At 48.8% G+C, this 11,376-nt stretch overlaps 3 protein-coding genes across 3 annotated transcripts in view; 1 reads left to right on the plus strand and 2 right to left on the minus strand.

The window, feature by feature from the left end:
* The first annotated feature begins 283 nt into the window (after positions 1 to 283).
* Positions 284 to 2,565, plus strand: Dnd1 (DND microRNA-mediated repression inhibitor 1). Its single transcript, XM_055625294.1, has 4 exons — positions 284 to 307; positions 435 to 552; positions 890 to 1,351; positions 2,111 to 2,565. The coding sequence occupies exons 1-4, from the start codon at positions 284 to 286 to the stop codon at positions 2,563 to 2,565; spliced, it is 1,059 nt and encodes a 352-aa protein (XP_055481269.1).
* A 251-nt stretch (positions 2,566 to 2,816) lies between these two features.
* On the minus strand, positions 2,817 to 6,623 carry Wdr55 (WD repeat domain 55). Its single transcript, XM_055625547.1, has 7 exons — positions 6,392 to 6,623; positions 4,551 to 4,651; positions 4,379 to 4,466; positions 4,107 to 4,286; positions 3,881 to 3,980; positions 3,620 to 3,789; positions 2,817 to 3,541 (listed from the first exon to the last, which is right to left on the minus strand). The coding sequence occupies exons 1-7, from the start codon at positions 6,583 to 6,585 to the stop codon at positions 3,217 to 3,219; spliced, it is 1,158 nt and encodes a 385-aa protein (XP_055481522.1). The 5' UTR covers positions 6,586 to 6,623; the 3' UTR covers positions 2,817 to 3,216.
* A 2,630-nt stretch (positions 6,624 to 9,253) lies between these two features.
* Positions 9,254 to 11,376, minus strand: part of Ik (IK cytokine) — an 11,146-nt gene continuing 9,023 nt past the window's right edge. The window contains exons 15-20 of the mRNA XM_055625667.1: positions 11,287 to 11,365; positions 11,050 to 11,107; positions 10,174 to 10,262; positions 9,937 to 10,045; positions 9,570 to 9,604; positions 9,254 to 9,481 (exon numbers count right to left, since the gene is read on the minus strand). Of these exons, the coding sequence (XP_055481642.1) occupies positions 9,454 to 9,481; positions 9,570 to 9,604; positions 9,937 to 10,045; positions 10,174 to 10,262; positions 11,050 to 11,107; positions 11,287 to 11,365 (398 nt within the window). The 3' untranslated portion in view covers positions 9,254 to 9,453. The remainder of the gene's footprint in view (positions 9,482 to 9,569; positions 9,605 to 9,936; positions 10,046 to 10,173; positions 10,263 to 11,049; positions 11,108 to 11,286; positions 11,366 to 11,376) is intronic.

Raw genomic sequence — 11,376 nt, forward strand, 5'->3', positions numbered from 1 at the left:
GCTAAAAAATGAAGAACGCCCTGTAAGGTTCTTGGCCCTGTTGCAAGGTTCTTGCGCCCGGGGTCCACCCTGGCGGGGACTCCCGCCCCTCTAGTGATGGAGCTCCTCCCACCCACGATCCTAAGAGAAGTTCGAGATTTCCAAGGGCTCGCGCACGTGCAATGGAGGCGGGGTCGTACACAGAGCCAATGAGAGCCTGAGGGGGCGTGGAGGGCAGGGAATCTTCCAGAGGCAGAAGCCCACGGAAGTTCTAAAGAGGGTCTGGCAGACCTCGGAGAGAGAGATGCAGTCTAAACGAGAGTGTGAGGTAAGTAAAAGAAGACGAAAGGAGGCCTTGGGCTCCACCTCGCAAAAGGGCAGTTACAGTAACCCCAACCTTTGGTGAGGTGGGACGGGCCGGTAATGCACAATTCCAACCTACCTCTTTCCCCCAGCAATGGTGTGAGAGGGTGAATCCAGAGAACAAGGCAGCCCTGGAGGCGTGGGTAAGGGAGACTGGCATCCGCCTGGTGCAGGTCAACGGGCAAAGGAAGTATGGCGGGCCGCCCCCAGGTACGGTAGCCCCAGCCCCTGTGTCAGTACACCAGCCTGGGCCACTCTTTGGGGGAAAGGTCCTGTCCTAAGGCTCCAAGGTCAGAAAACCCCAGCTACCGGACGTACTCTCTACTTGATGTGTCTATTTGTCCGGCTTCCTTTCCACTCTCCCCGTCGAGAAAGGTACACTCAGCGCCAGTGCAGTCGCCCGGCTCTGCTAACGACCGGGAGGCAGATGGGTGTCAGTATTTACAAATGGTCTCCCTCCTTCCCCCACACCCCAGCTTTTTCCTGTAGCTTAGAAATAGAAACATTCCTGTGGACAACAGCACTCCTCCATATCCTCTCCCTCCAGGCTGGGTGGGCAGCCCACCACCGTCGGGGTCCGAGGTGTTTATCGGACGGCTGCCGCAGGACGTGTACGAACACCAGCTAATCCCACTCTTTCAGCGCGTGGGGCGCCTCTATGAGTTCCGCCTGATGATGACCTTTAGTGGTCTAAACCGCGGCTTTGCCTATGCGCGCTACAGCTCGAGGCGCGGTGCCCAGGCCGCCATTGCTACACTGCACAACCACCAGCTGCGTCCTTCTTGCCAGCTCCTGGTGTGCCGAAGCACGGAGAAGTGCGAGCTGACGGTAGACGGGCTGCCCTCGAGCTTGACCCGCCGTGCGCTACTGCTCGCCCTGCAACCGCTGGGGCCCTGCCTGCAGGAGATACTGCTGCTCCCCAGCCCCGGTTCTGCACCCTCCCAGATTGCGCTGCTCAAGTTCAGCACGCACCGAGCCGCTGCCATGGCCAAAAAGGCCCTGGTAGAAGGTAGGGGTGGAAGCTTCGGGAGGGCGGCTGGGTACTTCGCAGCATATCCCAAATTCGTGTACTAAGACGCCAGCTGAGTTCCTGAACTGCTGCCATTCAATAGTGCGCTACATCCACTACCAACTTCAGTTTACGCCACCGCTTTGTCTCAGCCCCATTGTATCCTGCTTGTTTTTGATTTTTGGTTTTCGAGACAAGGTTTTTCTGTGTAGCCCTGGCTGTCCTGGAACTCGCCTTGTAGACCAGGATGGTGTCAAACTCAGAGCTCCACCTGCCTCTGCTTCTTCCAGTGCACCGCCCCACCACCACCACCACCACCACCACCACCACCACCACCACCACCGGCCCATTGTGTCTGTTTAATCCTCAGTATTTCCAGGGGAAAATTTGGAGTTGAGTAAGAGCCCAACCGAGCCTGTTTGCTTATGCAGTAGTGCCTGCTTCTTTAGGATTAAGCAGTGCTAAATCTAGGTATCAGCTTTCATTGACCAGAAAGGTTAGCTATTGTGATGGCTATTAGGTAAATAAAGCCTGACTGCTCTGTATTTCCCCCAGGGACAATTAGAAGGAATGTGTTATCATAGTGCCTTTACAAATAAAAGCCAAGCCTAGGAAAGTTGTCATCTCACCGTCAGGAAGTGGAGAGGCGTTCAACATGGCCTGAGGCAAGTCGCCTCAAAGAGGAGTGGTGACTCCTAAATGCTTGGTTCCAATCCCAGTATTTAGATCTGCCCTTGTCTCTTGCCCTTTTTCTTGCAGGGCAGTCACGCCTCTGTGGAGAACAGGTGGCTGTGGAGTGGCTAAAGCCAGACCTGAAGCAGCACTTCCGCCAGCAGCTTGCAGGTCCCTCGCTGCGGTTCCTCCGGCCGGATGGCAGCCAGCTAACCCAGACCAGGGACAAGCTAGGGTCTCAAGGGGCTCGGGCTGCTCTGCAGCTGCTGTGTCAACGAATGAAGCTGGGCAGTCCAGTGTTCCTTACCAAGTGTTTAGGAACGGGGCCTGCTGGCTGGCATCGCTTTTGGTACCAGGTTGTGATCCCTGGGCATCCGGTGCCTTTCAGTGGCCTCATTTGGGTTGTCCTGGCCTCTGAGTGGCAGGATGGGCATGAGGTGGCCAAGGATGCTGTGTCTGCACAGCTGCTGGAGACACTGAGTGAGTCTTGGGCCAGCTTGTGGTCTCCTGGGGCTGAAGCAGGTACTCTGGTTAAGCAGTGACCCCTCCCCCTTTTCTCTACTGGCACCCTAAATGGGTAGGCAGAGCCTGTGCCAAACCCCAGCCCAGCAGGCCTGGGCAGCCACAACTTGATCCCAGAGAGATAGGGGCCTGGCGACAGCTTCCCTGCTGTGACAGGACCCTGTCACACCTATGTGCTACTTTAGTTGTGAGGAACCTTGCCCGCCCCCACTGAGCCCGGGATCTGATTTGACTTCAATTCCCAGCTTGACAAATACTCGCCATACCCATGTAAGAGGTTACTATGAATCCTTGTTTTTATTTGAAGAACTGGCTGAGCAAAAGGGCCATTCCCCCCACCCCTTGTCACTGGTTTGGACTTAATATGGTTTTTGTTTTTCTATACTGGTTTTATTTATATTAAAGTCCTTGTTGGTAATGTGTCTTGAGTTGTCTTGCCATAGGGGAGTTAGTTTATTTGCAACTGTAGGGTGAACAAATACTTTCCCACTTGGGACCCTGAGTTCATGGAACAATAGAGTACTGAAAATTCCTGTTTGGGGACTTGAGGTATAATTCAGTGGTGGAGCTAAGCTTATCATGTGCAAGGTAGGAGGTTCAATCTACAGCATTAAAAACAAATGTCTTTAGGGATTCTGTCCCGGAAAACATGGCTCCTTGTCGTGATGCTCTCAGTCACTGTCATCATCACTGTCCTTCACCACCTCCTCTGGTGCTTTGCCATCCTCTCCGTCTTCTCTCAATCCCGCAAAGAAGTCATCGGAGCTCCAGGCCTTACTGCTTAGGGCACGAAGTGGTCCTCCCTTTTTCTTGCGTCGCCGATAGTCATCCACAACCACAGTTCGCAGCTGAGTCATGTCCCAGAACTTGAGGCGCTGGTCATGGCCACTACTGGCCAAAAAGCGGCCACAGTGGGACAGGGCTAGCGCCTCCACAGGCTCCCCAGCATGCTGGCCCACAGTGCCTACCACTCGGTTTGGCAGGATATTCACGGCCCTGAGCAGAGAAGAGCGTTAGGAAGTGGCCAGCTTGGCTTGTACTTGCTAAGCTGGAGGGCTGCTCTGGCCTCCTTACCTGATGATGCCGTCTGTGGAGCCAGTGCACAGCAGACTCTCCGTGACCGGAACCATGCAGTCGATGGACTCTGCTCTCAGGGCGAAGCGGTCACTTGTAGCCCCAAAACCATTCCAGTTGAAGAGGTAGATGGTACCTTCACTAGATCCACAGGCCACCTTCTTCCCATACTGCAGGTTAACAGGACAAGCCATGCTGGTAGAGCTGCTTCACAATGAGCCCCCTAGCATAGGCACCCCATCCCATCATACCCAGCTGTACTTTCATGAGGGTGACGGAGGTTAGATCGCCAGACTGAGGCTCAGAGAGTAACTCAAACCGCCGTCTCTTGACATTGAAGACACCAAGGCAGCCATCTCCACTGCAGAGAACAAACAGATGGAATGGGGACGCTCCATTTTAGGAAGACTATAATACAAAGTGGGTACCTATTCACCAAAAGGTCCAGAGGGAGGGAATACGCAGGGAGTCAAGTTTCAGGTCATACCTGGCTGTTAGCAGCAGCTTTTTGGCTGGGTCTAGAGCCATGTCAGCGATGTACTCCTCATGCTGCCGCATATCCATTAAAGGGCCCTCTTTACGCTGGTCCCATAGCCGGACACCACCTGTGTCATCCCCAGTAACTAGAACATTCTCATCCACGAGCAGCAGACTGTTAATGGGGGCACTGGAAGACACACAGAATAGCAATTTGTTGTAGTAGAGAATTCAGTCTTTAACTCTCACCAGTTGCATATATACCTAGTTGATTTTCCTTACCTGTGAGCCTTGGAAATTCGTCTTTCCAACTGTCCCTGTTCGACATCTAATACATGAATTGCTTTGTCCTTAGAGACAGTAACAAGTTCTACGGGGGAAAAGCCCAGGTTATGGTATTGCTCACTGTCCCCTCCCCTCCACCGCACTGCTGGCTGCCTTCCCCGGTACTTACTCTGACCATCCTCTGAGAAGACAACAGCTCGGCAGGACTTAAGGTGGTGTCCTGAGGACCAGAGTTCCTTGGTTTCTCCCTCCTGACAAGAGTAGGAAAAGCTGAGGAAAAGGAAGCAAGAGTAAATGATCCCATACCACACCTGAAATGCATGGACACACGGAGCACAAAGACCAACCTCCAAGACCAAAGGGCTTACTATTCTGCTTGTCCATTTTCTTTGTAGAACTAGAGACTGAACTCAAGTCTTCACACATGCTAAGTAAATACTTTGCAATACTTTGCACATACTCTCAGCCTATTTATCTCCTCTCCCCCCCCCCCCCCCCCCCCAAACAGCATCTCTGTGTTGCCCTGGCTGTCCTAGAACTTGCTCTGTAGACCAGGCTGGCTTCAAACTCAAAGATCCACCTGCCTCTGCCTCCCCCAAGTGCTAAGATTAAGGTGTCCACCATCACTGACTGGCTCATTTATCCACTTTCAATTAACTTCAGTTTTAGATCTTGTTTCAGTACATATTAATTCAAAATATGTTTGTATAGGACTATTTTGGGGAATGGACTGGGTTGTGACAAGATCTCACTTCGTGGCCAGGGGTAGCCTGCAACTTGTTTTTACCTGCCTCTGCCTCCTGAGTGCTGGGATTAGAGATGGGCATCACCACCACCCAGGATAGCCTGGAACCTGCAGTCCTTTTGTCTCATCCTTCTGGATGCTGGGATTACAGGTATGCACCATCACACTCCACTCCTCTTCACCATTCTAAAAGGCCTGAGCCTGAGGAAATATTGGGTCTGGACCACTGGGATGGCCCAGAAATGCTTGGCAAGCTGGGTGTATCGGTGAGTGCCTATTTTCTTAATTCTGAGCTGGGTGTAGTGTGCGCCACTACACCCAGTGAGCCCAGCACTCTGGGAGGCAGAGGCAGACAGATCTCTGTGAGTTCGAGGCCAGCCTGGTTTACAGAGTGGGTCCAGGATAGCCAGGGCTATACAGAAAAACCCAAGCCTTTAATCCCAGCACTCTGGAGGCAGAGGCAGACAGCCTGGTCTACAGAGCAACTTCCAGGACAGCCAGGGCTACAGAGAGAAACCGTGTTTCAAAACAAACAAAACAAAACAAAACAAATCTGAGACTGAAGCTAGAGGATACTTTGAGACTACTCATAGGGCTATGGTGAGATCTTGTCTCAAAGGAAAACAACTATTGACAAAAATCCAGTTCCAGAAGTTGAAAGGTAAAGATCAGGCAAGGTCCACAGAAGCTAGAGAAAGACATAGTTAATTACTGTATATTCTGACCAATGTCACCGTGCTGATAAGTTGGAACAAAAAAAGAGGTGGGGGTCTGGGGAGATGGTTCAGTGGATAGTGCTTGCCTCCGGCTCTGGGATACCCAAAACCTATGAAAAACGAGGCCAGCTCTAACCCCAACATTGGCAGGCAGGCATGTAATCCCTGGGGCAAGCTAGCTAGCTAGTTAAGACTATCCAGGATGGTGGCGTTCCCCGCTCAAGACACGCCCACATGGCAGCTCACAACTGTCTGTAACTCCAAGATCTGACACCCTCACATAGACATACACGCAGGCAAAACACCAACACACATAAAATAAAAATAATTTGTCTTAAAGATAACCTGCTTCTCCCTCCCCCCACCCCAAAAAAAAAAAAAGAAGATAGAGAGGGATGTGGAATCAATCTGAGGCCTCCACAAGCACACTTACTCCACAAGCAATGTTACTGAACGAGTCGGGCTGAGTCTCACAAAATTTCTTCCCGCCACACTGCCTGCCCCGAACCCAGAGGAACTTTAAGACTCTCCGCCCTATACCCAACTCACACGAACACGTCCCCGTCCACGTCCCCTGCTGCCAGCAGGTCTCGGGTTGGATGGAACGCCAGGCCACTAGCTGGCGCTTCCAACACGATGTCTTCTGGGGCATCATGGATCCGGGGTGCTGCCGCCGTGGAGTCAAGGTCTTCCTCTTCATTGCTTGAGTGCTCTGCGGGACTCTCCTCACACATGTGGTCCATTGGATCCACGCGTGCCGGGGAGCCAACTAAACTGTAGGGGGCGGGGCCTAAGGAGCTGCTTCCGGGAGGAGGCGGGACGGAAGCAGCTCTCGGGACGTCGGAAGAGGCGGTCCTGCCTCAGCTGGTGTAGGTGAAGTAAGCATGGGGTGGTGCGTCCTCTGAGAACCACTACCGCACCCTAATTTTTTTTAATGAAGCCCAGTTACAGTTCATTAAAAGGTTTTGTTGTTGTTTTGTTTGTTTTAAATACAAAGGCTAAGCCGGAGCGGGGCGATGGTGGCGCGCTCTTGAGGTAGAGGCAGGCAAATCTAGTTTACAGGACAGAAATCCTGTCTGGAAAAATCAAAGGATGGATGGATGGACGGGCAGACTGATGGATGGGATGGGATGGGTGGGTGGATGGGATAGATAAATGCATGCAAAGGCTAAAAGAAAAAGAGCTGAGGGGGGGAAAAAAAAAGCACAGCTGAAAAGTATGGGTTTGGTTTCAGAGGATTATCCCCTCCGCCAGCCAGTTTTTTCAGATGTTATGAGTTACATGCCTGTCAAGGCAGGAGCATCAGAGAACAGCCTTTACATAGATTCCAGGGCGTAAACTTCAATTCCAAAGCTTGCTCTACTGCTGCCTTAAGGAGCTGGGCCACCTCCCTGCTTCCCCACGCATCTTATCTGGGGAAGATGCGTGTGACCTGTGCTTGGAGTAGCTAGACTGTGTGATCTTCAAAACCTGCGCCCCCCCAAGCCACTTCACATACCTGGGAACACCCTAAATTCTCTCCACCCAGTCCTATAGAAAATAGGGATCCCAGTTATTTCTGCCTTAGTGAAACCTATGACTGAGGCTAGTGGCAGGTGTGTTGCTCCTGACCTGTGTTGGGCATGACCATTTGGGCTTACTTAGACTACCAGGAAAACAAGCTCGACGGCAGCCGATGTTCTGGGCATTCCTGTTACCAAAGGTTCCAATAATGAGAGGGTTTTGCTTGGTGGGGCCGTCCCTGTGGCTGGCTGAAAAGAACTCTAAGGCATGTGCTGAAACCTTAACTTAAAAAGTGAGGTGAGTTGGGGCACAGTAGCAAACACCTTTATTTGGGAAGGGAGGGGGGCAGGTGAATCTCTTGAGAATTCCAGGCCAGCCTGCTATAGTGAGAGCCTGCCGAAAAGGAAAATAAAACGTGAACTTGAGGTGAGGTTAAGGGTTTCAAAGAGCAGAAATAGCCTATCTGCAGAGGGATTTAACGGTTAAAGTACTTGTAGAAAGTGTTAATTTAGCAGCCAACTCTCGGGTATTGTTTTAATTGGATGTAGGAATCCCTATGAATCATGTTCTCTGTAGCTTTTATCCTCACTAGAACTACAGGACCAAGGCATCATTTGTTTAAAGCCATCATAGGTACTGTTGAAGAGCTCATTTTCTACCTCATAAGCACTATTGGCAGGGGAGGGGAACCTCAAAAGCCCTATCCTACAGCTGGGGCTTTCAGCTTAGTGGTAGAGTGCTTGTCTAGTACACACAGAGCTGAGTTTAATATGCAATGCCGATAAAACAAAAGCACCCTTTCCTATCAAGGTGAAAATGATCAAAGTCAATAGCTAAGCTTAATGACATTCCAGCTTCCCTTGGACCTCATGAAACCACATATCAGTGTTCAGCTCAGTGTTCAGCCAGAAAGAGTAGAGACCCTAATGAATACCTAATAAACATAGTGAACAACAGTTCAAGGCAAAGGGCAGAAAGGCGGCTTGGTAGGCCCACCCTGGGCCTTGAAAAACTCCTCAGGGAAAAGGACAACAAAACCTTTTGGGCTAACAGGATATACCAGTTTTAGCCTCAATGCACCTGCTCCCCCATTAGTCCTTTAGACAACAAGGTCTTGAGTGGAATGCCAATACTACTAATGCTTTCCTAAGGGCATAAATTCATGAAAGGCTTTTGTCTCCACAAATGATGTTTATTAATACAGCTTCACTCAGAGCTCAATCCTATGCAGTTTTGTCAAACCATCAGGATGATCTTAGCCCCCATACAATCTCTACTCTGCACTAGGACCCTGGGTATTTAGGACTGAGTAAGTCTGACCATTCAACTTGACACCTCTCTTGCACATCAGTGACTTTCTTCCCCTCTCCCCTGGAAACTGGCCCAGTAAACATCCTTACTGTCTAGGAACCTAGAATCAGTGCAGGAAAACAGAAAAGACAAGAAACAACTGGACATGACTGCTCCTAAGTGTGGTGGAGAAGGTTTACTGTAGATTTGAGGGAGAGCATTGCCAGAGGCATCTGGAAGAGTCCAGACTGAACATGATCCTAAACTGGGCCATGTGAGGAGGGGGGATGTGAGGGAAGAGGAGCAGCAGCCAAGAGGCCAAAAGGGCTAAAAGGGGCATGCAACCAAAATGGATGGATTATACAGAAATCAGAGAAGCTAAGGGAAGAGAAAGTCCATCCCAGAGACTGAGCTGAAGAAGTTTAGGATAGGGGGTGCAGTATGCCAGCCAGGAGGACCTTATAACAGGTAGGCACTGAGGTATGCTGGGAGAACCTAGTGGCCAGTGTCAGCTTTGATATGTTAATTTAGATCCCAGCTGAGACCTAACATTCATACAACTACAGGAACTAGCCTTCTTCATGGAGCCCTCAAGAAAGAATGCCCAACACAAGAAAAGACAGGTTTAACTAATTTTAATGGATCACGCTGGACATGGTGCTGTATTGCCATTATTCTTAGCACTTGGAAGGCAGGTCTATAAAGAGTTATACAATAAACAGTTATAAACATTCACAAACAAAAATAGTTTGCAACCTTTCAAGGAATCGTAAAAACAAACAACTAAGAACAGCCATGATGACAGCTGGAACTAGAGATCAGTACTTTGGTCTTTTCACTTCAACCCTGAAATCAAGAGAGAAACAGATCAGCATAGGATCAGCACACTGAACAATTCTCACCAGGCCCAAAGAGAAAATGCAATACTGCTTACCCATCAGCTTCCATCTTCTTTCTCTTCTCAATAATCTATAAAAGAATAGTAGTAGTTTATAAGCATGCTGCTAGTAGTCTAGGTCCACCTAAAGCCCAAAGGTAAACCACTCTCAAGTTCCATGGCTGCCCTACCTGCCTATTCCTGGATCTGCCAATAAATGTCTCTTCTCAACTGAAACCCTCCCACCTAAAAGTTCGCTATGCCCAGTGGAACGTACTCCTTTAATTCCAGCACTGGGAAGGCAAAGTCAGGCAATCTCTGAGTTCCAGGCCAGCATGATCTACAGGGTGAATTCCAGGACAGCCAAGGCTACACAGAGAAACCACCTCAAAAAAAAAAAAAAAAAAAAAAAAAGTCCACTAACCGCACTTATTTTCTTCCATTGGCGATCAAGCTCTGCCTTATCATTGGTTTCTTTGAAGCGTCTGGTTTTCCGTCCTTCAGACATCTTGATACCATACTGGAATGCAGCCCTGAAAAAGGCATTGTGGGAAGATGGCATTAAAGGTCTCATAGCACTAGGAAGGTTTTCTTAAAGAGCTCTGTGGGCAACCTCTAGCCTAAAATGCAACATCCTCATTCTTAGCCCCTATCTACTCACTTGGGCAAAGCCTCCTTGTTGTTCATATACTCGCTGTATTCCTCCTGAGTATCAAAGTCCCAGCGGCCTAAGGGACCCTTCTTGTTACCCTGTAGTAGAGCAGATGAGGAGGAGAAAGAGCTATCACTAGAAAAGAAAATTTCTCTGAATAAAACCAGATACCCAAAATTCCAGATAGTAATAATCCATAATCTAATGCTGTCTATGTATTTACAGTGTACACATTACTCTGAACACTAAACATATACCTTAGTTCTAACAAAAATTCTAAAGTGAGAATTCTATTTCTATTTTTCTGATGTAGACAAAGGCAGCTATAAAGAGGAAAAGGACATAACAAGGTCACAAACTAGCAAAGGTAAAAATTTAAACAAGGCTCCAATATTAAGCTATGTTCTTAGGTATGTACTTCAGCAATAGAGTACTTGCCCAGCAATGTGTGAAGCCCCCAGTGATCTCTAGGGCAGCAGAAAACAAGAAGTTTCTCTAAGTGTTAGATGTACTCAGTGGTACATTACTTGCCTGGCATGCAAAGGTTCCTGGGTTCAATCCCCAGGAGTGAAAAATAAAATTTTATTTTATTTGGGCATGGTAGTGTACACCTGTCATCTATAATCTCAGGACCACAGAAGTGGAGGCAAGAGATCAGGAGTTTAAAGTCATCCTCAGCTACATGTCCAGCCTGGGCTACAAGATCCTGTTTCAAAAACAGAACAACAATAACAAAAAACTCATGTCTTTAACCAATCATTACAGGAGAGAACTGTCTCCTGCAAGTTGTCCTCTGAGCTCCACACTCATGCTAAATATAAAAAATAATTTTAAATTACTGATCAAAAGTCCCCAACATATTTAAATACCCTTTTAACTTCATACCTGGTCCATTTTGCTATAATCCACCTCTTCATCACTATCTACAGCCATGTCATCCATCCTAAAGAGAAACAGCAGTTAAAATAGATGCTTTAGAGCCATATCACTACATTTTATCTAGAAACCAACCTGATAAACATCTCAGAACTAAAGAGAAGAAGTCACCCTTTACTCCTAACAGGTCAAATTTACATCTCATCACCCAATCATCCCAACTCTCTTAATTAGGGTCTCACTTACGTGGCTGGATAGCATTCTGCATAACTGTTGGACATGCCAAAGAAATCGCCCAGCTGCTTCTTGTCTTCTGGCTTCTTCAATATATGCTAT

This window comes from Psammomys obesus, unplaced genomic scaffold (genome assembly GCF_907164565.1).
Source record: "Psammomys obesus unplaced genomic scaffold, mPsaObe1.curated_primary_1811, whole genome shotgun sequence".
NCBI lineage: Eukaryota > Metazoa > Chordata > Mammalia > Rodentia > Muridae > Psammomys > Psammomys obesus.

Excerpts from the sequence above, each read along its gene's own strand:
- Dnd1 (XM_055625294.1), top strand. The coding sequence starts at position 284 with ATGCAGTCTAAACGAGAGTGTGAG. Across the intron at positions 308-434 it reads AGTCTAAACGAGAGTGTGAG|CAATGGTGTGAGAGGGTGAA; the intron begins GTAAGTAAAAGA and ends TCTTTCCCCCAG. Across the intron at positions 553-889 it reads GTATGGCGGGCCGCCCCCAG|GCTGGGTGGGCAGCCCACCA; the intron begins GTACGGTAGCCC and ends CTCTCCCTCCAG.
- Wdr55 (XM_055625547.1), bottom strand. The coding sequence starts at position 6,585 with ATGGACCACATGTGTGAGGAGAGTCCCGCAGAGCACTCAAGCAATGAA. Across the intron at positions 4,652-6,391 it reads GTGGACGGGGACGTGTTCGT|CTTTTCCTACTCTTGTCAGG; the intron begins GTGAGTTGGGTA and ends CCTTTTCCTCAG. Across the intron at positions 3,542-3,619 it reads TCCACAGACGGCATCATCAG|GGCCGTGAATATCCTGCCAA; the intron begins GTAAGGAGGCCA and ends TTCTCTGCTCAG.